At 43.6% G+C, this 26,288-nt stretch overlaps 2 protein-coding genes across 6 annotated transcripts; both read left to right on the plus strand.

Moving 5' to 3' along the window:
• The first annotated feature begins 4,912 nt into the window (after nt 1-4,912).
• CA7 (carbonic anhydrase 7) lies at nt 4,913-14,680 on the plus strand. Of its 2 annotated transcripts, XM_058845925.1 has the most exons (8): nt 4,913-4,973; nt 6,980-7,177; nt 9,930-10,048; nt 11,129-11,224; nt 11,462-11,524; nt 12,492-12,647; nt 12,935-13,100; nt 13,740-14,680. In XM_058845925.1, the coding sequence occupies exons 1-7, from the start codon at nt 4,934-4,936 to the stop codon at nt 13,055-13,057; spliced, it is 795 nt and encodes a 264-aa protein (XP_058701908.1). In that variant the 5' UTR covers nt 4,913-4,933; the 3' UTR covers nt 13,058-13,100; nt 13,740-14,680. The 2 variants fall into 2 exon arrangements, with proteins under 2 accessions (XP_058701908.1, XP_058701907.1); XM_058845924.1 differs by having other exon boundaries at nt 12,935-14,680.
• Nucleotides 14,681-20,571: 5,891 nt separating this feature from the next.
• On the plus strand, nt 20,572-25,564 carry PDP2 (pyruvate dehydrogenase phosphatase catalytic subunit 2). 4 transcript variants are annotated; one of them, XM_058845906.1, is made up of 2 exons: nt 20,572-20,743; nt 23,469-25,564. In XM_058845906.1, the coding sequence occupies exon 2, from the start codon at nt 23,514-23,516 to the stop codon at nt 25,113-25,115; it is 1,602 nt and encodes a 533-aa protein (XP_058701889.1). In that variant the 5' UTR covers nt 20,572-20,743; nt 23,469-23,513; the 3' UTR covers nt 25,116-25,564. The 4 variants fall into 4 exon arrangements, with proteins under 4 accessions (XP_058701889.1, XP_058701893.1, XP_058701891.1 ...); XM_058845910.1 differs by lacking the exon at nt 20,572-20,743 and adding an exon at nt 20,768-20,855; XM_058845908.1 differs by lacking the exon at nt 20,572-20,743 and adding an exon at nt 21,209-21,815.
• The last annotated feature ends 724 nt before the right edge of the window (nt 25,565-26,288 follow it).

The following is a 26,288-nucleotide window of genomic DNA, read 5'->3' on the forward strand; positions in this document are numbered from 1 at the left end:
TCCACGCGGAATGCAGAATTCATGGGCCACGAGGACATTGGGCAGAACCCCCAGATAAGGAAGAGACAAATAAAGGAACTCGAAAACGGTGTGGGATCAGCTCGGCCTGGCTAAAGGGCAATTCCGGCAGGGGCAGATCAGGACCCCCAAGTGATGGAGCCCCCACACAGGAAAGCACCGAGCCAAAGGAGGAGAGAGATAGAGCAGGGCAGCAATTAGCACGAGAAGCAAGAGACTCATTAACTCATTGAAAGAGAATACTAATTAATAAGAGAACTATGTAATCAGTAGCCAATGAATATTCATGCCTTTCTTTGCTAAAATATAAAATAGGAAGAAGTATGGATAGTTGGGCTGCTTGATTTGTGGAACATCACCGAGCATGAGGCTTGTCAACTCTGACAAACAATTAATAGCTCTCTCAAGTGTGCATTTACTGGATTCAATTTGTCTGGACAACAGTGCCATTCCTAGAATTTATGTTAAAAATGGGCATTTCTCTGCATCTCTTGACACATTTTCTGTATTTTCTGAGGCATTTTCAGGCAGACTGAGGCAGAAGCCCTGAAGGTACATGCAGTCAGGAAAATGTGGTAGCATGCACTACCACATGCAGAGATGTTGCACATTATTGCAGTTATTCCTGCTTATGGAAACAAGAACATGTGAAATCTGATGTGCTTCTGTTATGAAGAGCTTTCCATATAGGATCAGCATTGGTTGAACCCTGACAGTGTACAAAAAAGGAGAAAACTTCCACATCTTAAAAAATTTCAACATTACTGACACTAAGTTTCAACAACAAAAGAGAGATCCTGAAATACCTTTATCATTCACACTGATTTGTTAGTCTGCATAAAGTCCATTATCCTTTTGATATGCCTCTCTTCATTTTTCAGGCTTTGTGTTTGCTGTGCCACAGTAAATCCTTCCTTTTGCTGTCATTTCATTGACCATTGCTGTATTTCAGGAACATTCTGTTTCCCAAAACCAAAAGCAGTCTCCTGTTCTTGCTCTCTGCTACACTGCTTAATCTGGACAAACCATAAATTGCAAGAATTAATATTTCAGGCTTAGTTCCAGAATGTAGTTCCCATACCTACTATAAGATAGCCAAGTGTGTATAGTTTTAAAGTTAAAAATAAGTAATAAAAAAAGGGTGTATGAAGGCTGGGAAACTCTTAGAGAACCAGGTACCCCATTCCCCCTTTTCTGCCCCACTTTCCCAAAAGTGTTCCTACTAAATTCCTTCTATCCCCTTGGCCATCTTGGCTCCTGTTTGATTCAAGCTTTTTCTCTTGCACAGTTGTCTGTTAACTATATCCATGTTCTTTTTGTTCTTTTGTTCTTAATCCCTTCCTCACTTTGGCACCATTTTTTTGTTTTCCTCTTGATGCCAGGAGGAGATTCCCAGTTGAGTTTGTCCCTTAAAAATCTCATGACTCTCAAAAATCTCTCTAGCTGTGGGAGAAGGATGACCACTTTCAGCTCCTCAAGTTCCACTGGCTGCATGAGAATCTCGATATATCAATATACATATATAGTATATAATCTCAATACATCTATATATATACAGAAGCCATCATATTTTTGTGTTTGCAAGGAAGAACTTGAGAATATAAAAGTTGAAATTTCTGTGGTCAATCAAGAACTGTAGGCAGTCTGTTTTAAAATACTAAAAAATAGAAAAAGTAACTGGAATGATTGTACTTTTTGGTGTTCAGTGTTGGCAGCACACTTTTCTGCTTGTATTTACTGTGTGGAGTATTTTTGTGCAGCTCCTGGGTTCATTAGAAATGTCTTTAACACACATGTAAAGAACAGATGCCAGCTCAGAGTAACCCCTGTGGGAGCTGCCAGCATCCCTGGTGGCAATGTAAGAGGAGAGAGGAGCTGCCTGGATAAACAGATACTCTGTCAAGAACCCGAGGCACAGACAGGCTCTGGAGTGATGAATGTTTAATTTAACATTTCATCTGCTCCTACCCACGGGACGTGAACAGCTCAGAGTGTGCAGCCTGCACCCAGACTGGTGGGAATTCTAACCTGGTTTTGTTGGCCTGCAGTGACACACTGGTGTGCATTAAAGATGGCACATGACACTTTGTTCAAATGTGTCACCATTATTAATGATGTCAGCAGATGTAATTGCCAAGTTACTTAATACGCTTAGAGTGCCATTGAGCCATTCACCTTGGAACCAAATAACTCTTACTTCATCTTATATACCTTAAAATGCAGATCTTCCCCTCCACAGTGATGCAGTAGTATTTATCAGAAGCATTATCCTCAAGTGACATCTCTGTGTGCTCCCAACAACTCCAGACCTGTAGTATGATAGAGACATTTCACCTTAGAGATTAAAATCCCCAAATTCCTCAAACTTGCAAAGTTTAAATATGTCCAACTTCAATTCAGGATTACAATCTTAGAGTTTTCTAACCATAATGGTTAGTCCTTATATAGCAATTTTAATAAAGGGAGCTCCAATTAAATCATAAAATTAATTCTGTACATAAAGGTTGGAAACCTGAAGCATTTGTTGTTAGTTCTTTATCACAACCTGGTGACAGGTTCAGAAGAACCCCTGTGTTTGTCCTGGGCTGCTGCTCTGTTCTCTCATCACTGCTGGCAAAGGGGAATAAAACTGTGAGAGAGAAGGCTGGGGAAGACAGATTTGTGTTTTAAGGCAGCTTGAAACATTTCACTGTAGTGAATGGAATTATGTCTTCCTGCCATTCACTGTGAAGCCAACACTTCTGACATGGTGTCAAGAGCCCAGGAGAAATTTGTGGAAATCAGGAGTACTTCACTGTTAGCTCAGCACTGGAGAAATCCACCCCTTAAGCACCTACCACTCTGTTCTCACTTTTGTAAGTTCACGAGTGTGATGTAATTGTCCTGGATTCAAACTCGTAAAATAGAGCAGAATTGCATGATGACTGCCACTTTTGAAGTGATAAATGATAGTTTGAGGACAGAATCAGTGAAACTCATTCTTAGAGTCAGCCAATATCCTGAGGTATCAGAGTTACAGAATAATGTGATATTTGTGTAAGCAGCACTGTTACCTTATATTTAAAGAAAATTCAATATTTTCCTCACAAAGAAAGCTATTGGTTAGGTTAGAAGCACATTAAGTTGTCATATACACACTGAATATCATTTAGCAATGATATATTTTACAAGCTAAAATTTTATTCAGGCCTCTTTCCTTTCCCCTCAGGTATTGTCATTCCCCCTTTCTACTTTTCTAGATCCATCCATTTAAAGCTCCATTTTGTGGAGTTTGCTTCCTGTCACATCTTCAGCATATTTTCACTTGTCTCAGAGCTCTTCCTGAGCCATGTGTTTGCAGCCCAGATCTGCAGACAAATGTGTGGTTTGAGGGAGAAGATAAAAGCTGAAGGGGTCGATGGTGCCCAGTGCAGGTTGGGCACTCACCTGGGTGAGTGTTGATGTTTCTCTTGAAACAGTTGCTCAGCATTCCCTGCCTTGCACATGGGCTTCCCCAGCTTATGATCTGCTCTTTTAACACACAAAATCCCTCTTCCATTTCCTTTCACTGCTGCACTGGTATTTTTTGTACTTTTCCCTAGAACAGCTTTCCTGACTCTGCATCTGAGGGAGTGTTTTAAGGTGCCAATTCCAGTGTTGGGTGCCCAGGAGAGCCTGGACTGTCGGGACACAGCCGTGCCCAATGTCTGTGCCAGGGACCTGAGCAACCTGACAGGAACAAACTCAGGAGCTGACCTGAGTAAGTCATTGTAGACCTCTCCTGTGGAGACCTCTGCAGCAGTTTAAATCTGTAAGTGATTTAGCTGGCATCAGCAGCTCTTAAAGGTTTTATAGCTGACTGTCATGGAAACCTCCTGAAAAAGAAAATTAATACTTACAAAGCAGTACCACAACATAGAAGTTGCATTAAGTGCTCTTATTGATTTTTTCCTTCCATATTCTTGATTGCATAATAGAAGAATCCCTATTTTTGTGTGCTGTTGTCTTTGTGAAAATCAATGTGTTTGTAAAATGTAGCCTTGACAGAGAGTATTTCCTCAGATCTAACAAAATTACAATGAAGGAGCCTTTTTCCCTGCCCCAAAGATGTCTTAAGATGTTTTACAGCTGCAGATTGGGTGTCTCGTTGTAGCCTCTCCATGGCTTTAGCAGGGTGCAGGCAACTATTGGATCATTCCAGATAACTCAGGCTTCACAGATCAACTCCTTTCTCTGGAGTCTGCTAAGTTCTGTCCCTAATATAACCACAATTTTAATTTTGTCCATTTAAAAAGTTTATTTAAAGTTACAGACTTAAAACCAGATTGTCAATTCATCCTTACTTTGTGTGATTTGTACCTTGTTTAAAAGCAGAACAAGAAGTTTTTTCCCAAGATGAGAATGTTTCCATCTCATCTAAGCACTGATTGTGATTAATTACAGATCTGCTGAAAACACCATTCCTTTTTTGCAGTTTTTTTGCAGGAGAGTTTCAGAAGAGAGGCAGTGATGTTTCTCCCTGCAGCACACAGATGTGAGAAGGGCAGGTCCCACCTGCACACAACTGTCCTGATGCTCACAGCACCGAATGGCTTTTGCTTCCTTGGGACAGAGAATGAGAAAACACTGATATTATTTCCTAAATTTGATCCACAATTTGGCTTTCTCTCCAAGTCCTGAAGCTTCAATTATCTGAGTTTTCCATTTCCTATCACCTGTGCTGCTCTAGCAAATAGGGGGAGCAGGAGCAGAGGCAGAGCGGGAGCAGCAAGGCTGGAGCAGGAGAGCAGAGGAGCTTTCCCTGTCCTGCAGGAATTGCTTTGGCTGTTCTGTATCTTTAAGGGGCTGACCCTATCCCACGGGAGCCGCTATAAAGGCAGGTAGGCAGCAGTGCCCTGCTCGGGGAGCTGGAGCCAAGCAGGGGCAGCTCCCAAAAATGACTGGCCACCACAGTTGGGGATATGGGCAGGCTGACGGTAGGTTATGGCATTTCCGTGCTGCATCTCTCTGTCTTCCCCCACTCGTTTTCTTTCTAGAGCTGTTGCCTGAGCCCTGCAGAGCTGCCTGCATTTTGATGTCTGCAAGAATCGAGTATATACAGCAGGTAATTAATTACTTTATTGATAATCAATAGCACCCAGAAAGTGGCACCAAAAGGTGCGTGAGTTTCCATCTGCTGCCTTTCGGTGTTGTGATCAACATTCCTAAACTGAGGGAAGCAGTTTGAATGCTTTGGGGTTTTTTTCAGACTGCAGATATTATAGATGGGTCCCTTTCCAAAATGCTGTTATAAAAAAGATTACCTGTCTCTCTCCAAAAGCGATTCTGTTAGGTAAAGAAGATTTAGTAGAGCAGTAATAGATCTCCTGATTCTGTGCAGCTGCTGAAATGTGATATCTAGGCTTTCATAAAAGTGAATAAAATAAGCTGTATTTTATGTATGTCTGGTACATCAATAAATTGTACAGATCAGTATCAGATCTCTTACAGAACAACTTATGCTTTCTGATTTGACAGTTTTTAATTTAGTCCTCCTCCTTTGCTTCCCACCTCCAAGGATGCGTGTCACAGCGTGAGGGGGGATGTGGAGCTCCTGAAGGATTGCCACAGGAGTGTTCTGTAGTGCCTGTATCCTTTACAGAGAGGATGGACGAGTGGCTGATGCTGGCCAATGAGACAATTGCATAACTTCAGGAGTCTCTCTCCTTGCAGCAGTTATTTTAGCTGCTGAGTGTCCAACAAGGGTCTTTTGTATAACCTTCAGGGGCCAGTCTCTTTCTTAACAGCAATTCCTTTAGATTCTGTGAGTCTGAAAGCAAGTTTGAGTACCAAGTGAAGCTGGTTAGTGCTAGTAGGTAATATTATGTATTTGTGCTTGTAGCTGGGAGTAATAAAGACATGTGTACTCTTATGAAGCTTGTGACAGCCAAATGATACTGCCTTAGCTTGTGTAAGAGCATTTAATTCCTAAATCTGCTTTACAGGCAGGCTGAGAAAAGATAATATTTTATAAGCTTAGCTTTGCAGAAAGTGTCAAAGCCAAGTAACAGTGTAATAGATCACTGTTGTGTTATGTAAACTCGAGGAGGCTAAATACCTGTGCTTGATTTAAAAAAAGCTTCCCCTTGTGAAAGTATTTAAGAATGCTACAATTAAAAATGTGCTTCTTGAGAATCCCAGAGTACAATTGTTACTGTTACACTTCATGTACAGAAGCAGCAGAGGAATTTAATTGCTGCTTTCACTACCAAAGCAAAGTAGAAAAATGAACCATAAGAAAAATGAATTCTTTGACATGAATAAGCTTTTGTTATCTCAAATGGCTTAAAAATCTTCTAGCTCTGGCAGCAGAGTTCTGCTATTAAATTGGGCTTTCTTCCCTCTCTGTTGAGGTCCGGAAGTCCCAAAGTGTTAATTATCATCCTGTGTCCTTCACTCAGGTTAGAGAGATACCATAATGGGCATGAGTGAAGAATGGAGCTGTCTCAAAGATTTACTGCAGTCATAAAATGATTTTAAAAATAACTGCATAGTCAGTAGCTAAGAGATTGAGTCATCTGCATCTAATTTGAATTGCTGGAGTTTTTACACTCTCTTTCCCAGGGAGAATTAAATGCTGTTTCTTTGGGGAGTGTGTTTGTGCATGTGTTTACACCTGTACCCACCTCAGAACACCTTAGCAAGGTAACTGCAGCCTCTGCAGGGAGAATGGCACAAGTGCCTGGGGATACAGCAGTCTGTTGGTGTGCCATGATCTCCATGATGTGTTCTGGACAAGATACTTGAATCCCCATCTTGTTGCAGTCTGCTTGTGCTAATATAAACACACCAGCCTAGAATTTAAATTAATTTTCTCACATTCCAAATATTGGAGTCACTCTTGCTGAGCAAGCTCTATTTCAAACCTCATGAAAACCCATAATGACCATTCTGTGTATGGTAGGAAGGAAATAATGCTGCTTTCCTTTGTTTGCTGTTGAAGGCCCTTCTGAGTGGCACAAAGTTTACCCCATTGCCCAGGGGAACCGCCAGTCCCCCATTGACATCGACTCTGCACGGGCAGTCTACGACCCCAGCCTGCAGCCACTCGTCATCTCCTACGAGTCCTGCACCTCCCTCAGCATCTCCAACACCGGCCACTCCGTCATGGTGGAGTTTGAGGACACAGATGACAGGACAGGTGAGACCAGCACAGACAGCTAACTCCCAACACCAGTCTGGGACTTAGTGGGAGAAATAATTAAGTACATGCTGTATGGTGCAACTTCTGTGATGTATAATTTCAGCTTAGAACAAGGCATCTGACTGGAGCTGTTTATATTTTGTTCTCACTTTGAGCCTCTCTAGCAATGCAGTGTCACAGATCAATAAGTGTTTCTTCATGGAAAGAAGGAAAAGCTCTTGCATCAGAAAAATGAGAAGTTTGATTGCAGTCCTTTTCTTTTAGATGAGAATTGAGGTTTGCTGGGCATCTCTCCAGCACTGCCAGATGACATCCAGCAGCCAAGCAGGGATGTAAGCTCCTCAGTTCCCTGGTTCATGATCACCCCAATCAAAGATGCCAGCTCTGGCTAAGTGCCCAGCTCCCACCCACAGGGAAGGGAAGAGGATAAGCAGAGCTGGGTCATGCAGCACAGTCATCATAATCATAATCACTGCACCAAGTTGTACCTGGACTGGTCACTGTTACCTTGCATTTTCTTCTTTCCTCCCTGACTTGTAGCACTATGGTTTCTTCAGAAATTAGAAAATCTTTAGCTCAGTCTGGGTTCTGAGTTGGTAGCAGCCAATTTTGGGTGTTGGACTGTCTGCAGTTGTACCTTATTCTTGTCTCAGCCCTTGGCACAGAATGTAAATTCTTCAAGTGATGGATTATTTCTTCTGTTAGCTCTGTTTCCATGATAGACTGTGCTTTTACATCTGGAGGTAGGGGAAGAGCATTCAAATGGAGCTGATAAATGGGAAGAGTGCATTAAAAAAACAAAACCAAACCAGAACAGCTTTTACACCCATCAGCTGATTTCATCCTCCTTTTGGGTGTGCTGATTGATGCAAGCTAAATAGGATACTTTGATATTGAAAACAAATTACTTCTTCTGTGAAGTGGCTTGTCTGTGCTGGGAACCCTTTGAAATAAGGCTAAAGGTTAATATTCCAGCTTTTTTGTTTTAAAATTTCTCTTCTGGATAATTTAAGATTCTGCCTAATGGGATGGCCAGGTTTTCAAGCATCATATCTTTACTGAATTTGCAAAGAAGACTGGGTGAGCATTTTCCATTTTTACTGCACAGATCTTTTCAGAATGTCACCCTATAAATAGCATTTGTAAAACCTAAGTATTATCTTAGCTTGGTAACTACTTTAATGCAATTTTCAGCTGAACTGTATCTGTGTAACAGTGAACTTTATTCAGCTTTAGAAGTTTAAGAACATCTATTACTCTGCATTTAGAGATACCAGCTTGGAGCACCTGCCAGGAATGAGACCCTTTCTACACTAAACACGTCTTGTTTCAATAACACTTTTTCAAGGAAGATGACTGCTAGGAGTGGAAAACATGGTTTAAACTGCTTTTAGTTGTGTTGAAATAGATCTAGTGACTCAAAGCTCTGCATAAATGACACAACAGAATTTTGACAGTAATCCATAATAGCTAAATTTTTTAAAATATTTGGGACAGGTGATGCATTCTTTTGCTAACTTTAGAAAAACGTACTAGAAGTATTTATATCCTTAATTGATACTAAAACCTTTGCCTTGGCAATGCCAGTTTTCTGCATAAAGGCCAGCTGGAAGCATGCACATGTAGTAGCACCGTGCAAGCCCCAGCTTTCACTTTTTAAATAAAATGTTATGGACTGCACTGAGGATACAAGCTTTACAGATATTAAATATAATTTTAATTTTCTTAATGTAAGACTGTGATCAGGTTTTGGTGTCTGTTGGGCAAAGTGTATTAGATTTGGTGGCATATAAAATTACAGGGATTACTGATGCTGTTGATAAAATACCTTCTATAGGTGGCATCTTAAACATTCATCTGTGCTTAGGTGTTATTTCTAAATGATGTATGAAGTGTCTCTGTGGCATTTTCTTACCTTCAGAAGGTGATTTAAGGTTGAGTGGTGTCGTGTGAAGTATAAGCTATTATATTTCCTCTTTTATGGGATCAGGTATTTAAAGGAAATGGAATAAAGATAACCTCCACTGGAAGTAAAGATACTGTAAGAAGGAAATACTTAGCTGAATTGTCTACCTGATGTTCAGGGTATAAGGTTTCCTTGGAGGCTTTTCTTCTCCAGGCTGAACCATCCCAGCTGTGGCAGCCTTTCCTCCCAGCAGAGCTGCTCCATCCCTCTGCTCATCCTGGAGCCTCCTCTGGGCTCTGTGCAGCAGCTGCAGCTCCTTGCTGTGCTGGGCCCAGCCTGGGGCAGCTCTGCAGGTGGGGTCTCACCTGAGGGGCACCATCCCCTCCCCTGCTGCCCTCGCTGGGCTCAGCTTGGGGTTCAGGGGGGTTTCAGGGCTGGGCAGGGCCAGCTCTCACTCACAGCACCCCCAGGTCCTGCTCCCAGGGCTGCTCCATCTGTTCCACTTGTGTTTAATGTGTGTAACAGGAAAGGCATAGCCATAAGGGTGGCTACCACATCTTCATGAGTCAAATATACACTTTCAAGAAAGCTACAAATTCTATACAGGTAGACACAGAGTGTTCTTAATTTACATTTTCAAATGAATTTAGGTGCTCTCCATAAATAAATCCATCCCTCTTAAATGCCTGAATGATGCATCTTTTTTGTGCTGGCAGCTGGGAGAGGCTGCTGGCTTTTTTCCACTATTGTGCCAACAGTGGTTAGTTTTACTAGGAGGAAGCTAAAAAAAACCAGAATACTGAAGCTTTCTTCTTCTTAATTTTTTTTTGTTCTTCTGCCCAGCAATCAGTGGAGGGCCCTTTCAGAATCCATTCCGGCTAAAGCAGTTCCACTTCCACTGGGGGACCACGCACAGCCAGGGATCAGAGCACACCATTGATGGAAAACCTTTTCCCTGTGAGGTAAGGGAATTATTTCATGCAAATCATGTTGTCATATGACTTTGTCTGCAGTGGGGCAGGATTAGGATTCTGATTCCACGTTCACCATGGGTAGGTCAGCCTTCCCTGCCCTCCTCAGCTGGATGGGGAGAGGAAATACAAGGAAAGGTTTGTGAGTTGGGATCGGGGCAGGGAGAACTCCCTCACCAGTTACTGACACTGCAAAGGAAAAAAATCCATTAACAACCAGATCAGAGCAGGATAATGGCAAATAAAAACTAAACCTTAAAACCCTTCTCCTCACCCCTCCTTTCCTCCTGGGTTTTACTTTACTCCCAGCTTTCTCCACCTCTCCCCCCGTGGTGCAGGGGGACGGGGAATGGGGGCTGTGCTCAGCTCATCCCAGGTTGTCTCTGCTGCTCCTTCCTCCTGAGGGAAGGGCTCCTCACACTCTTCCTGTGCTCCAGTGTGGGGTCCTTCCCACAGGAGACAGTGAGCTCCATGAGCTGCTCCAGCCTGGTCCTTCCCATGGGCTGCAGTCAGTCCTTCAGGAGCTGCTCCAGCCTGGTCCATGCCATGGGCTGCAGTCAGTCCTTCAGGAGCTGCTCCAGCCTGGTCCATGCCATGGGCTGCAGTCAGTCCTTCAGGAGCTGCTCCAGCCTGGTCCATGCCATGGGCTGCAGTCAGTCCTTCAGGAGCTGCTCCAGCCTGGTCCATGCCATGGGCTGCAGTCAGTCCTTCAGGAGCTGCTCCAGCCTGGTCCATGCCATGGGCTGCAGTCAGTCCTTCAGGAGCTGCTCCAGCCTGGTCCTTTCCTTGTGATCACGAGCTGGGGAAGCTTCTGGCAGTTCCTCACAGAAGCCACCCCTGTACCCTCCCACTCCCAAATCCTGGCCATTCCACCCCCGTGTGGGCTGTTACAGGAAACTTGCCTGGTTCCTGCCCACACTCATGGACCTGTCCAAAAGATTGAACTTCTTTGTGTTTCCAGCAATGACACAAAATTGTTCTGTTACGAACAACTGTTAGCGCTGTCAATGAGAAACCACGTTTGTAACTTCTATCATTAATTTAATTCTTATTTGTTATTTTTCTTTAAAGCTCCACTTAGTACATTGGAATGCCAGAAAATATGCAACATTTGGAGAGGCAGCAGCAGCTCCAGATGGCTTGGCAGTAGTTGGTGTTTTCTTGGAGGTAAGAATTGCAAAAATAGCATGTTTACATGATAAAAAGCATTATGCTGTAAAGTGTTTGAGGACTATGCCACATATTTAAGAAGTGCTTAAGGAAAACAGATGACTTGCTGGAAGCATTAATGCATTGCAAATTGCTGATAAACTTTGGTAGGAATGTTAAGATTTGGGTAAGAAAACAACACCTAATTAATGCACAATTGTAGCCCTTCTTATTTAACCTATTCCATTCTTTTAGATTGGAAAAGAACATGCCAGTATGAACAGACTCACTGATGCTTTGTACATGGTAAAATTTAAAGTAAGTTCTATGTTCTTTAAATTTGCTTCTGGGATAGCCTTTAAAAATCATGCTCATGTACATCTTTGAGACAAAAATGAAAAATCACCCACCCACAGATCCTCCCATAACTAGAACATAACTGGAGTTGTAGTTTCTTTTTCCCCTCCAAAGTTCATATTATTTTCCTGATCTCACTAGGCTGTGCTGACCCCACTGGTCATCCAGAGGTTCTGCCTTTCCCAAGAAGTCTGAAGTCAACAGCTCCCTGACCCCTGAGACTCAGCAAAATAATCCTTCTCCATTGAGTCTCAGCTGACACAAGCTGCCTGTTTGTCCTTGCTGCAGAGCTCTGTCAGGGATGATCTCACTGAGGTCCTGAGTTTGTTCCTGAGGTGTTTTCTGAGTAACTAAGACCCTTTTGGATGCTCCTGCAGGCTGAAGAGAGTTGGTCTAGACTGTGGTACTTGAGGCAATCACTACTTTAGGCAGCACCTCCTTTTATTTCTACCAATCTCTTGGTTGCTGTATCTTCCTTTACCAATCCACCTTCCTCTAATTTTAGACTTGAAGGTTTGATTTATTTTTTAAAGCAAATATTTACCATAGCAGACAATGACTATAGGATTTAAATTTTCCTACTGGAATAGATGAGACAGTACTGAGACAAGGAATTCTGCCATGATATTATCTACAGCTCACACCAAACACTATATACAGAACATACTTCCTGTGTTATTTTTGGGCCTGTTGTGAAAAGAGGAGAATTTTGATAGATATGATGGTGCAAGACCTCCAAGTCCAGTAAGCCAGCATGAGGCATCACATTTGCCATTTTGGCTAACAGTTATAAGGCAGCCAAACCTTTACAGACTTCTCCTTTCCCCTGTTTTTAAAGTTGCTTTAACATTTTCTTCTCTTTCAAAGAAGTTATTTTTTAATACTTAAAAGTAAAAGGATATATTTCAAGTCTATTTTCTTTTCCCAGGGAACAAAAGCTCAATTTAGAGGCTTCAACCCTAAATGTCTCCTGCCCTTGAGTCTAGATTATTGGACATATCTTGGTTCTCTGACAACCCCACCTCTTAATGAGAGTGTAACATGGATAGTGCTGAAAGAACCCATCAGAATCTCTGTGAAACAGGTAAATTTCTGATCCTCTCTCAGTTCTTGCAGCATTCAATGCTGGATAAGCAAGCAAAAACTATTTTGTATTGAAATGAGGCTAAGTTAAAAGTCTGTGAATATTCAGCCTGTTCAATCCTCAGGGCTTCTGTTATTTTCTGTTAATACTCTTCTAGGACCTTTGCTTAAACCTATTCCATTAACTAATTAAAATATACTGAATATTTCCTTTTAGTCCTTAAAAAAAATTAAAAATTACTGTTGATTGCCCCCTTAAGCAGTGAATTGTTTCCCCTGAACTTCCAGCTGGAGAAATTCCGCATGCTGCTCTTCACTGGTGAGGAGGACCAGAGGATCCAAATGGCCAACAACTTTCGCCCCCCTCAGCCTCTGAAGGGGAGAATTGTTCGAGCTTCCTTCAAGGCCTGAAGAAAACTGATAATGGTCCTGAGATATCCAAGAGCTTCCATATGTGAGATACTCTGAACAGAAACTCTGGTCTACAGACCTCTCATGGAACACACAAGACAGGCATTTCCATGAACCATCTCCTTGGAGGAGGACAATCTTCCAGCTTTCTGTTTTATTTGAAGTGCTCATTCTTTGGAGAAATGGCATCTTTTTAACCAGCACTATTTAATATGAGGGATAGCTGAGTGAACCAGGTTGTTAACCAAGACCTGAAACTCCATAAAATTAAAATTATATTAAAACTCAACTTGACATAAAATGGAAAATTGTGATCTACTACAGCTGATGGCCACAACTTCTACTTATTTAATACATGAGAAAACAGTAACCAAGAATTTTGGACAAATTTGACTTAAATTTTCCTTACTGATCTGTTGTTACCATTTGCTGAGCTCTGATTTAAAGATTGCTTTCACTATATGCTTTCAGTCTTGCTGCCTGATGACATAGAGTGTATGACTAGAAAAAAGTTCTTTACTTGCCTCAAGTAGGCCCTGGTATGAAAATTAAATATATAGAAATATATATTTTTAAATCTACTGTCCTAAGATGTTATCTTACAATGAGAAGTAACAATGTAATGCTGTGTTGAAAAGCAGAGCAGTTTACTGCAGTGTTATTTAGGTATTTTTCCTTTCAGCCCACGCAGGACACGGGACCACGGCGCCCTGGTCAGGGTCAGTTTGGTTGAAGAGTTCTGCTGCAGTGATCCAGGTGTGTTTTGTGGTCCTCAGATGCTCAGATTCTACCTCAGCTCAGTGCTAAGCTCTGCAATATGACCTCCTTCAGTGTCTGCCCTACAGAGAGCAGGTATTTTGTTTCCTTTAGGGAGCTAACGTGGGTAGATCTGCACTGCTGCAGACTCTCCCTGCCCCAGGGCTGCCTGGCAGGATGCTCCCTGCACACACGAGTCTTCAGCGCTCCTGACTCCTTTTACCTCTGCAAAAGCTGCTTTAGAACAGCCACGTGTTGGTTCTGCAGCTTAGTGACAAAATTCTGACTCTGGTACTCAATACTGTGATGTTCTCTGTGACTGCCCATACTCAATTCCCAGCTCCTTCAGTTCTGGGCCTCACACGGCGTGTTCTGTCTGCCTAGTTCAGGCAGAAATTGCTGATGTTGATCACTTTCCATCAGCTGAGATGGAGAAATCAAAGATGTACAAGGCCAAGGGAAGTGGGGAGAAGGGAGAACAGCAGCTGCTGTGGCTGCTCCCCTTTCTCCAGGGAAGGAAGACATGAGATGTGGAGCACAGTACAAGGAGTGAACGACTGGAATTCTGCTCCTCAAATCTCCATGGTTTTTTCTGGTAGGCTGACATAAAACTTTGTTTCTCAGTTTCCTCTTTTGTAGAAAGAGGGTAACACTGACCTCTACCTCACAGGGCTGTTGTGAGGGCTAATTCAGCATTGTTTTAGATGTGAGACTCTTATCCAGCAGATGCTAAAGGCAATGAAAAATCCTTACAAAATGCAATGTTTTTAGCTATTATGAATGTATTATAAACTTTGCCAGTAATGCAAACTGGTATTGTAGAAACTCTAATGTATCTTAATTTCTTTAACAAATAAAATAAACGAGACTTTAAAATCACATGTGCATATCTTCATCCTTTATTTTGAGAAGATTCACCTCTCCCTACTTACGTTATATTTCTTGGATTTTCATTAACAGACATTTTTGATGTTTTCAATGGATGCAACTCTTTTGGATCAAGGAAAGCTTTGATTGTTTATCTTCAGTTCTACAGAAACTTTGCCTAAACTACTGTGGAATGATTTAAGTACAGATAAGAGTTATGCTTCTCAAGTTTGTGGGCATGTTTTTAAATTCTAGAAATTATTTCTCTTTTTAGTCTATTCCACAGTTCTTACCATCTTCTGGGATTAACAGATTCTGTTTCAGCTTAATCCTTTCACTTAAGTTCTAACATACTGTATACCTTGAATGACTTCTTGCCCAGAGTTAAATTACTATAATGACTCTTAAGTCCCTGTTAAAATTTACATGAAGAGATGCATTTTAAAATATAAAAAGTCTTTCAAAAAACTTTACATTTTGATAGCCAATCTATATGTATATATATAGGGCAAATTTAAAATACTTTTCTGATTAAAATAATTAAAATATAATAAATTTTATTTACCATATGTACCATAATCAAACTACCCCAGTACTGCTGCAGAAAGGTCAAGATCAGCATTTTCAGTATTTTCCTCTCATTTTAGGCATAGGTGTAGGTGCTCCCTGTTTCTCACAGGAGGTAAAGAGGGCTTGTGCACTGGAACCTTGTCCAGTTTTCTCCAGCCCCTCAATCTAAAAAACAGTTTATTTATGCCCAGACTGTATCTGTGCTGTGACCTTGCACACAGTACTTAAGCTTCTTTGAGGGTGGTTTATTCATGAACAGCAGAAGGATAATGTTTAGCTTACATGGCTTTTGTAAAAGCTCAGCCATTGCAAAGAGCTTTAAATGCTGCATTGCCCCAAGGTGTTCAGTTCCAGGGAGAAACTGAACTGTGCCTTCCTGCAGAAATAAATTTGATTTTGCTTACAGGGTTGTTTGGGATTTCTTTTTCCAGTTGTTGGATGGAAGAACATGATCTATTTTTTACCATGGAGAAGTAAAATATAAAAGGAAGACTTTTATATTCTTTGTCTCTTGAGACCCTGATCCCCCAATAAAAACCCAAAAATATTGTATTGGTTTAATGCACTTCATTTATTTTGAGATTAAACTATTCTAAAACATGAGCTACCCTTATCTTTTACCAAATTGTCGTGTTGAAGGAGAAATGGGAGTTGACTGTAATTATTCCAGCAAGAATTCACTTACCTTCTCCTGAGGGAGAGAACAGAGGCCTCACATTCAGGACAGCGACTGAACTTGTGCAGCAGGAAAAGCAGGATTAAAAATGCCATCTAGTGGCTCTCCTTCCCTTTCTTGCCACAATGCTTAAAACAATTCTTAAGGGAAATTCAGTCAAAATATAACAGAGGAGAGAATTTAACTCTGACAACACTAATTCGTAAAGATATGAGTGGTTGTCATTGTAAAACTCTTACTGGCTCTGTTTATGCAGTCATTGAAATTCCCTCAGGTAAAAATCCATCTGATAAAAGAAATTCAATAATTTTTGTTCCTCATTTCACTGCTGAGCAGAGAGATCCTCTGCTTGGTGAACTGCACCCTCTCTTAATTTTAGCTTTTAAATGTTAATAGCTCTTGTTACAGTTCAGCTTTGGGGTTTTTCCCCAATCTCTTGCAAGCAGAAGACATTTTTAGGCCGTTTCCATCGTACAGTTGCTATGATGTAGCAGATTTATAACAATATGTTTCATGATAAGGATAAATTAATCCAAATACAAGAATTGGGGAAAAGTTTTGCAAGGTACCTCAACACCAGATAGTGTTTTTGGCAGCGTTCAAAGGTCAAAAGATAAAAAAGGGAGCATTTCAGGAAAAAACAGAGATAAGCCTGAAGAAAATGGGGTGTTATCTTAAACCACAGTGTAGCTGCTTTCCTCTGAATTCCTCTGCATGCAGAAGCAGCCATTTAGTAACAGCACTGAGCATCACTCTCTGCTCTGCCCGGGAGAGCAGGGTCTCACACTTTTTCTCACTTACCCTGAGGAAAGCACAGCAGAGGATGAAACCTGACTTGCACAGAACTATTTCCAACTTGCTCAGCTGTAAGGCAGGGAACTTTCACTCCTCTGATGTTCCATTTATGTTGCTACCTGCACTGCATTTCAAATGTATTAAAATTCCAGCACCTTACTCCAGGTTGTGAACAGAAACATAGTAAGTCAAATAATTTAATTTCATATCAACACAGTGGAATATTAAATAGACGATTTAGGAGCCAGCTCACCCTTTTCGTCTGTTGGAGAAGGAGAAGGTGGAAGGAGGAGAGGAAAGGAATATAATCACTTTTTACACATGAGCACTTCTTCCCAAGCCACAAGACTTTCCTGGACTTGAAATTGGTCTTGGACTGACCCCAAGAAATGTAAATTTACTTTTCAAGTGGCGCAGAACCTTAATGAACATTTTTTTGTTTAGCTTAAACCAATTTTTAAGCAACATCCAATAAAAATGATCCATGTGGCATTCAGATCCCATTACAGCAACAGGAAAGACCTTTGCACCAGTGCAATTACTTTGACTTAAACTGGGTCTTCAGATTAACCCCTTCAGCTCCAGACACTGCCTAGCCTCTGCTGCAACAGGAAAGGCTAAATGAAGCTGGAGAGCTGGAATGGCACCTTTCCTACAATTGTTCATGGTGTTTACCTCTGTTCATTGATGTTTCTTGCCATCTTTCCAAGCATTTGAGGGTTTGGTTTAGATTACTTAGGAAGATCAGACTGGAAACAGCTGCAACCAAACCAGAAAATGCACTTGCTCTAACAGACCTAGAGCCTCCTTCATTTTTCTATTTGTTTGTGGCTTTTGTTTGTTTATAGTAAGAGATTCCTGCATCTGCAGTGCCAATTTGCCTTTTGTGAAAATGCAAAATTTCTTATAAAGCAGAAGAAATGTCTGTCATTATTCACAGGGCAGGACACAGCCAGCAAACAGGGAACATTCTTAAAAGTGCTCAGCAGGAAAATGTTTTGTGGGCTGGTGCTGTTTCCTTTCCAAAAGCTGGTTATTAGACTGTAGAGTTTTTTGTGCAAAAAGCACACAATTCAGTCTGTGTTCACTGAGATGGGCTGCAGAGACAGTTTGTTCAAAGGACCCACCTTCCTCTGCATGCTCAAAAGTTTCCAAAGGGTTTGTATTTCTTGCTGTTTTCTATTCTGTATCAGATTAGACTCTGTAGGTTGAGTCTCTTTATTGCAGAAAAACTTCTGAAAACTAGGAGACTACTTTTAGTAGTAGTTTACCACTTCTCTTTGGATTCAAATTTTTGCTGGTCAGCCTTTTGACTAAAGGATTAGCTATTTATTAGAAACATTAGTCCAACTTTTAACTTGCTTTCTTAGGGATATCTGGCTTATTTGCTGTTTCTGATCTTTCTGCGTCCCCATAACAAGAAATGTTTACAAAGCATCAGGATTTCATGAATATCAGTGAGGTCATGGAAAGTAATCCATGATAGCACCTTCTGTGAAGGCAGTGAGGATGGGGGGCAGCTGTTTGCAGCCTCTGGAAGCAGAGGTTTAAATTGCCCCAAAGTAGCCACAGCCAGTTGTCCAAACGAACAAGCAGGGGGAAAAATAATGTTCCATGGGAAAGAAGGAAACCCCAAATAGTGCAATCTGGCCTAAACAAGAACACAGAAATGAGTTCAAGAATGTATTTCCACAGAAAACCAGAGCTGCTGACTGTACAAGTCAGCAGATAAGATTGTTCCTTGAAAAAAAATCTAAATATAGGATCTGCTATATTTTAACCTATAGCTGCACCTTAATACAATAGCTGGAATTAGACTTGTTTTCTTATAAATACAGGTAAGGATTTCCTCTGGCACAGGACTAAACTTTGCTCACCTACAATCAGCAAAGTCAAAACCAAACCTGAGTTTTATTTAAAGAAACTTGTGCTCTAATTTTTTCAATGCAAATTAAGAACATAGAACACTATGGCAACCAAGCACTCTTGCTACAGACATTTGCCATTTTTATGAGATATTCCTAAAGGCAAAAACACTGCAAGCCTGAGCAATACCATTTCTTTCCTCAGATCATATCAGAGAGTAGCATTTCTAGTATTTTTTCCTTTAATTATATATCACTTCAGTTCATCAGGATAGTCAAGCAGTCCAAAGCAGACTCTAAATCTCAATTCAAGCTGATATTCAGCCCTGTCAAGTACCTTCAAAATTCCTTCTAGTGTTTATAGCATGTGGAGTGAAAGGGACATCTCCTGCAGGACTGCTAATTGTTTCACCTTCATTTACCATGGTTCCTAAGTCACTTCAGCTTATGCATATGAATTTATGAAATTACTGCAAGAACATGTGAGCAGTAAGTTACAGCTTTCAGCTTAAGAGAAGCATTTAACCATGGTGGGAGCACAGAAACTCAGAGCAATCAGGCTCGTTTTCAGGCTGCTGTGTGAGGCTTTATCAGTTTTGTAAATGGTACAAAAGCTGAAAATTGGTAGGGCAGAAGGAAGAATCATTGAATATCCTGAGTTGGAAGGGATTCACAAGCGTGATCGAGTCCAGCTCCCGTCCCTGCCCAGCCACCCCAGCCTGTGCATCCCCGGAGCGCTGTCCAAAGGCTCCTGGAGCTGTGGCAGCCTCGGGGCTGTGCCCATTCCCTGGGGAGATCCCAAAGCTGCTGCTGGTGTATCTGAGCGCTGGACAGAGCAGAGAGATGCAGGTAAGGGCTGCTGTGGCTGTCCTCTTTCAGTTCAGATCTGTCAGGCAGATAAAATAATTACGTCAAATTTAAGGTGTTTGCACGTGCTAAAATGTTGCTCCTAATTTTTTTTTTAAGATGACCTATTTTTTTGTATGCCCATCCATGCAACATGAAACTGTTTTTTTGGTTTTTTTAAAATAAAAACAGGAAACAAGTGAAAGCTCAGAGTCATTGAAGATGATCGGCATCTTTCCACATGAGATAACCTGGGAACATGCTTATCTCATCTAGGATACCTGCACCACATTATTCAACTAGAAGTTCTTCAGTGCAAGAAGCCAGGCAAATTAAACAATGCACTGATAATATCAAAGCCTCTTAAAACTTGCGAGCCTCTGTTTTTGCAAAAATGATTGTTAGAGGCTTTAAAGCAGGGATATTTAGTAACCACTGCGTTAACAGCAGTAACTACTGATTAACCACCATGCACTTTGCGCCCATTCCTTCCCTCCTTACCGGGCTTAGAACTGATCGGTGGAAATGTTAACCGAGACAAGCAGTCATATGAAACCAAAAAACCGAGGAGTCAGCAAAACAAACCCTTTTGTTCTCCATAATTTATACGGCGAGTTAATAACGAAAGAGCTTTGCGATTTTGAGCCTCACCAGCCGGTGTCCTCAGCGCTGAAGGGTGTGGAATCGTACTGGAAAAAAACCCGAAAAGCCGAGGGGTCCTCCCTCAGGGAGACAGCATGGTTTTGAATGTTGCTAATGAGGAAGGAATCCGTGCTGGTGCTTTTTCGTCCTAACACGTGTCACTCGCTGCCTTTCTGCTCACATTATTGTGCTGACCAGGGCCCCAGGGGCGCCGGGCGAGCCGCGGGGACGGGGACCGGGCGGGAAGGAGCGGCCCCTCAGCCCGGGGGGTGCCGGGGAGCGGGGCGGGAAGGAGCGGCCCCTCGGCCCGGGCGGTGCTGGGGAGCGGGGCGGGAAGGAGCGGCCCCTCGGTCCGGCCCCTCAGCCCGGGCGGTGCCGGGGAGCGGGGCGGGAAGGAGCGGCCCCTCGGTCCGGCCCCTCGGCCCGGGCGGTGCCGGGGAGCGGGGCGGGAAGGAGCGGCCCCTCGGTCCGGCCCCTCAGCCCGGGCGGTGGCGCCACGGCCGCACCCGCCGCGCACAACATGGCGGAGGGGCGGGGCCGCGCCCGCCCCGCCGTGTCCTGACGGGAACCCGGGGCGGGTTGGGCGGCGGGACTGTCGGTCAGCGCCGTCCCTCAGCCCCGCCGGGGGCAGCGCGGGGCCAGCGGGTGCGAGTGGCGGCTGCTCGGCCGGTGGGTGCGCCCGGGGCGGGGGACGGGGCGGGCAGAGAGAGGCCGCCGTGCCGGGGCACAGGGAGCGGAGCCGGGCCTGGCGCGGCGGCTGTGCGGAAGCGGGAGCGGGGAGGTGGGAGCTGTGCGGGGCACGGGCTGCGGCGGCCGTGGGGTCGGTGTGGGGTGGGGGTGTGTGAGGGGCCGGGTGTGTGTGTGGGACAGGGTAGGTGTGCGGGGCACGGGGTGTGTGTGAGGGGCAGGGTGTGTGTGAGGGGTGCGGTGTGGGAGCAGAGGGGTGTGTGCCGGGCACGGGATGTGTGTGAGGGGCAGGGTGTGTGTGAGGGGTGCGGTGTGGGAGCAGAGGGGTGTGTGCCGGGCATGGGGTGTGTGTCCGGGACAGGCGCAGGGTGTTGGGGAGCAGAAGGGGTCTGTGTGTCGGTGAGCGGGGCTGAGGCAGTGCGGAGCTGGCGGGATTGTCGGTGTGTGCCGGATGGGTGTGGGCAGTGTCAGGAGGATGAGTGATGGGAATACGGGGATCTCAGAGGGGCTGTAAATCCAAATGTACCGGGTATCTGTTATTTCCTTGGGAAAAGCGGAGGCTGCTGCGCTGTGCGGTCCGGCAGCTGCGGGCCGTGCCGGGGCTGGCCGGGCCCCGCTGGGACACCGCGTCCCCGGGGAGGCAGCGCCGGGGAGAGACTTTATGTAATAATTGGCTCTTACATAATGGTCTTTAGCACACCGCTTTAATTAGCACCGCTACCGGGGGCGTCCTGGGCAGCAGCGTCGGCTGGGGAGGACCCCGAGGACGGAAGGCAGAGAGCGGGGCTGGCTCACAGCTGCTCCAGGGCTCGTCAGCGCTAACCCGACCTTAGGCAAGCGCAGGGCTAAGCGGTGTTAGTGACTCTGCTGCTGGGGGGAAAACCACAGCGCCTGGCGCTGTCAGCCAGCCGGTGTCAACGGGGGAGCTTCCTTTAAAACTACCGCTTCAATCGGCTTTTTCATCAAGTAAAGTCATCCTCGTTGCAATCTCACGTGGCTGAGAGGGGCAGGAAAAGAAAGAAGGAAAAACAGGACAGGGAATGGACTGAAAAAGGTTGGCAGACCTTGGCTTGTCTTGTGCTATGGGTGGTTTTGGGGTTTAGCTGTTGCTGTAGTTGGTAGTGTCAGCTGTCTTCCTGTTGTGTTGGTTGTGTCCTTTCTGTAGGACAACAAAAGGCATTGTGTGTGTTGGGAGATGCAGTGTCCCAGGAGACTGCAGGCGAGCCTTGGACAGTGCAGTGGCACTGCCTTTTCCATCTGCTCTCCTGACATCAGCAGTGAAATTATGCTTTGTCTTTGCCTGTTCTCACCAGGTCTCCAGAATCATAGTTGTGGGGTCTGTTGGAACACTTGTCTGCTCTTTTCTGCGTTAAGTATGGGTAGCACACCTCAGAAATATTTTGTGATGCATTACTTTGGGTTCCAAACAGGATTTCAGCAGCTCTTGGGTTGTATCAGTAGGCCTTCTATTTAGAATAGCTCAAGGTGACTTTTACTTCCTGCTGATTTCTTGGAAACATTTCCACTCATCTGATCTGGCTGGTTTCTTGTTATTTCTTGTGAAGTGCCCTGCTAAAAAACTGGTGTTGTAGCAGCAGGTAGTGTCTTTGGCCTGAGCAAGTGGTGTCACAGGCCACCTCAAAGTGTTTGAAAGCTTACAGAGAGCTCTCTTGTTCTCAGTGGCTGCTAGTGGGATCTTTTGGGAGTAATTGTTCTTGCAGTGCTGCCATATGGTGAGTTTTTGAAGTCCATGGGGCAAAATTCTGTTGTGAGTGAACATCTGGTTGTATTTAGCAATATCCCACAGCTGGAATACCTTAATGAAAGCAGGAGACAATGTGAGGACCTCTCCCATGGCAACTGAAGAGCTTCAGCTGCTGAAGTGCCCGAGGTTTCAGTGCTGTTGGCAGCAGAGATCTTCCCTGCAGTTTGTTCCAATTGCCCTCCAAATGAACAAGCCAAATTGTGAACCTGTAAAACCTGTCAATGTGTTACAGCTTTCACTGCACCGGAGTGCACAATGCTCTGAAAAAGCAGGAATTAGCCAGCAGTAGAATCTGTCTTCAGCTGTGTAAAAGATCCTGTCTGCCTGAGGGTTGGTTAAGACCTTGAAGGTAAAAAAAAGAACAGCTGAGCTTATAAGCTGTAACAGAATTGGAAAGGTAGACTGGCTCGTTCTAGCTGTGAGGATCATGGTAGCTCACATAAATCATTAACTGGCCACAGCTCTCAGTCTTTCCACTGGGTTTAAATACTTATCTTCTCTTGGGTTTGAAGTTTTGGGTCTATTAATGGAGTTGGACTCTAGCAGGCTTTTTTGAGTGTTGTGCAATAATTGTCACTTAAGTCCCAATTTTCAAGCCCATTGGATCTGTTTGTTCTGTGCTGTGTGAGATGAAGCTTTTTGTTGTACAGTTTCCAGTAACATTTCTTGTAATGTTGCCATTCCTTCTTGCCACAATGAGGAAAAAAACTGGAAAGTAAAAAAAATTATCTTTTCTGATGAATTAAAAGGAGCAGTCATATCCTTGGTTATAATTAAGTGAAGGAAATTGTATCACTTTTAAGATGCTTTTATCTATAGCAATCTCTTTTGGAAAAAAGTTCTGAATATTTTCGAGAGCTCTAGATGTGCTTTTGTACTTCTATATGGAAAGCTTCTTATGAACTTTTTAATTACTTTCCCTTTCCTACATTTACATTCCAGGCTGCAAGGACATTCCTTGTTACTGAAGGAAGGTGCTCCATTACCATGTCAAGAACTGTATCATCCTGGCTTTTAGGCTCAGCCAGAAGCAGCATTGTTTCACTAGGGAAGGGACGTTGTTACTCCATCTGTATCCCAAATAGAAACAAGATCAAATGGAAGCTCATTTTCTCCAAAACACATCCCTACCCTGCTGGGAGCTGCAGCTTAGACAGAACTTTCTCCTTTCCCAAAGCATTCCGACACACTTCCACCGAAGAAGAACATTTTTCTTTCCAGTTATCTCCGGCACAAATCAACCACATCCTCAGAGCAGGTGAACTATCCCACAGAACGCTGGATTTGAATGGCAAGAGTGCAAATTCCGTGCTGAGGTTTGAAAGCAACCAGCTGGCCTCCAACAGCCCCATAGAGGACCGGCGGAGCGCGGCCACGTGCCTGCAGACGGCGGGGATGATGTTCGGAGTGTTCGACGGCCACGCGGGCGCCGCCTGCGCCCAGGCCGTGAGCGAGAGGCTCCTGCACTACATCGCCGTGTCCCTCATGCCCCGCCAGAGCCTGGAGGAGATCGAGCTGGCTGTGGAGGCCATGAAACCAGTGAGGCCCATCCTGCAGTGGCACAGGCATCCCAACGATGTGGAGTACCAGGAAATCAGCTCGCAGTACTTTGAGAACCTCCGCGTTTACTGGCAGCACCTGCTGGACCTGGACACTGAGCCGGGCTTTAGTTTGGAAGAAGCCATGATTTGTGCTTTCAAAAGGTTAGACTCAGACATATCACTGGAAGTTCAGGCTCCTCAGGAAAATGAGTTGATGAGAAATATTGCCCTGCAAGTAGCTTTTTCTGGTGCAACAGCCTGTGTAGCTCACATTGACGGTGTTCACCTACACGTGGCAAACACCGGTGACTGCAGAGCGGTTTTAGGGATCCGTGAAGAAGATGGAACGTGGTCTACCCTCCCTCTAACCCGAGACCACAATGCCTATGATGAATTTGAAATTAGAAGATTGAAGAGGGAACATCCTAGATCTGAGGAGAAAACCCTATTTGTGAATGACAGATTACTGGGGATTCTTATGCCCTCCAGAGCTTTTGGAGATGTGCAATTAAAGTGGAGTAAAGAACTGCAGCACAGCATTCTCGAGAACAGCTGTGATGTTGAGGCTCTAAACATTTATCAGTACGTTCCTCCAAACTACCATACCCCCCCTTACTTAACTGCAGAGCCTGAAGTCACATACCACAAGTTAAGAAGCAAGGATAAGTTTCTCGTTATTGCTTCGGATGGGCTGTGGGAGATGCTGAGCAATGAGAAGGTTGTAAAACTTGTTGCTGGGCACCTTACAGAACTCAACATGCACAAACCACCGCTGACTTTTAAGAAGCCAGTTAATTTGGGTTACATGCACAACTTGTTGCTGCAGAGGAAGAGCAAAGGCCTGGCCTCCCTGGACCAGAACATCGCCACCCATCTGATCCGGCACGCGATCGGCAGCAACGAGTACGGCGAGGTGGACCCGGAGAAGCTGGCTGCCATGCTGACCCTGCCTGAGGACCTGGCCAGGATGTACAGGGACGACATCACAGTCACCGTGGTGTACTTCAACTCAGAAACCATTGAAGATTACTACAGGAACCACAAGTAGAGCCTTGCACTGCTGCAGTTCAATACCACTAGAGAACTTCAATACTCAACCTTTCCTCTTGCTCTCTGGTAGTCCTGCTGCTACCAGTGTCTCCAGGTTGTTCTGTTTCCATGTCTTTTTTTGTTACTTACTGGCTTTGAAAATAACTTTCTAAAAGGTGAATTTTCCCTGGGTTTCCAGGTTTGTATACACTGAAGAAAAATGTTTTCATAAAACCCCACTGAAATGTGACAGAGCTAAAAATTATGGACCAGTTCTGATTCCATGAGAACCTCTGGTAAAACTTTCCAATGAACAAACAAGGCAGATTTCATTGATGCTAGTACAGTTTAATAGAGGTGGGTAATAGGTGTAGCTGCATGGAGTGTCAGGCTCTGCTCTTGTGGAGAATGAGTGGCATCCTATTGAAGCACTGTAACTGAATTAAATAAATTAACTACCAAACCTTTTTTGGATGTGTCAGATATTTTAACAAATTGCCCCATATCTATAAAACAACATGAAAGAGGGCTGTTGGAAGAGCCCTGGGACTGTCAGATGTCTTTCCTGACTCTCTTCCTTAAGCAAGGGAAAAATTGTATCTTCTTGTGCAGCTCTTGTCAAGTGGGAATTCATATTCTCTTAACTCTGTGACAGCTTAGAGTTCAAACACTTGAGAGTCTTCACAATTCCCTGTTCAGGATTTTACAGTACTAGACTTAAACATTTGAGTGTTTCACTTAAACAATGTACACTTCATTAACTATTGATCTATGAAGTGCTGTGCATCAAATCCACCAACTGTAATTAAATACAATTTAATAAACTAAACTGTAATTTAAATTGTTTGTCAGATCTAGAAGTTCAGAAATTCACCTAAAAGTAAATACAGTGAAAGAGAGCACCTTTCTCTCCAGATTTAACTTAGAAGAAATAACAGTGCTGATACTTTTCCAAAGTAGGTTTAATCTTTCATTCTTGCTTTTCTTTACAGGTACAGAATTATTTTCCCTAATGAATGTATGTTTTAGTCTCTGAACATACACAAAAGTGTATCTTAAAATGGTTTTCTTTTATACTGAGCTTTCCAGAGTGCCATCCAAGCTTGCAAATCAGCTTTTACATCTGGTGTTTTCTGGTGCCTCTTCCTTGTTTACACTCAGCAGGAAGTGTTTCCCACAAGGACGTGCACAC

The sequence above is a fragment of the Poecile atricapillus genome, chromosome 10 (genome assembly GCF_030490865.1).
Source record: "Poecile atricapillus isolate bPoeAtr1 chromosome 10, bPoeAtr1.hap1, whole genome shotgun sequence".
In the NCBI taxonomy this organism is placed as follows: Eukaryota; Metazoa; Chordata; class Aves; order Passeriformes; family Paridae; genus Poecile; species Poecile atricapillus.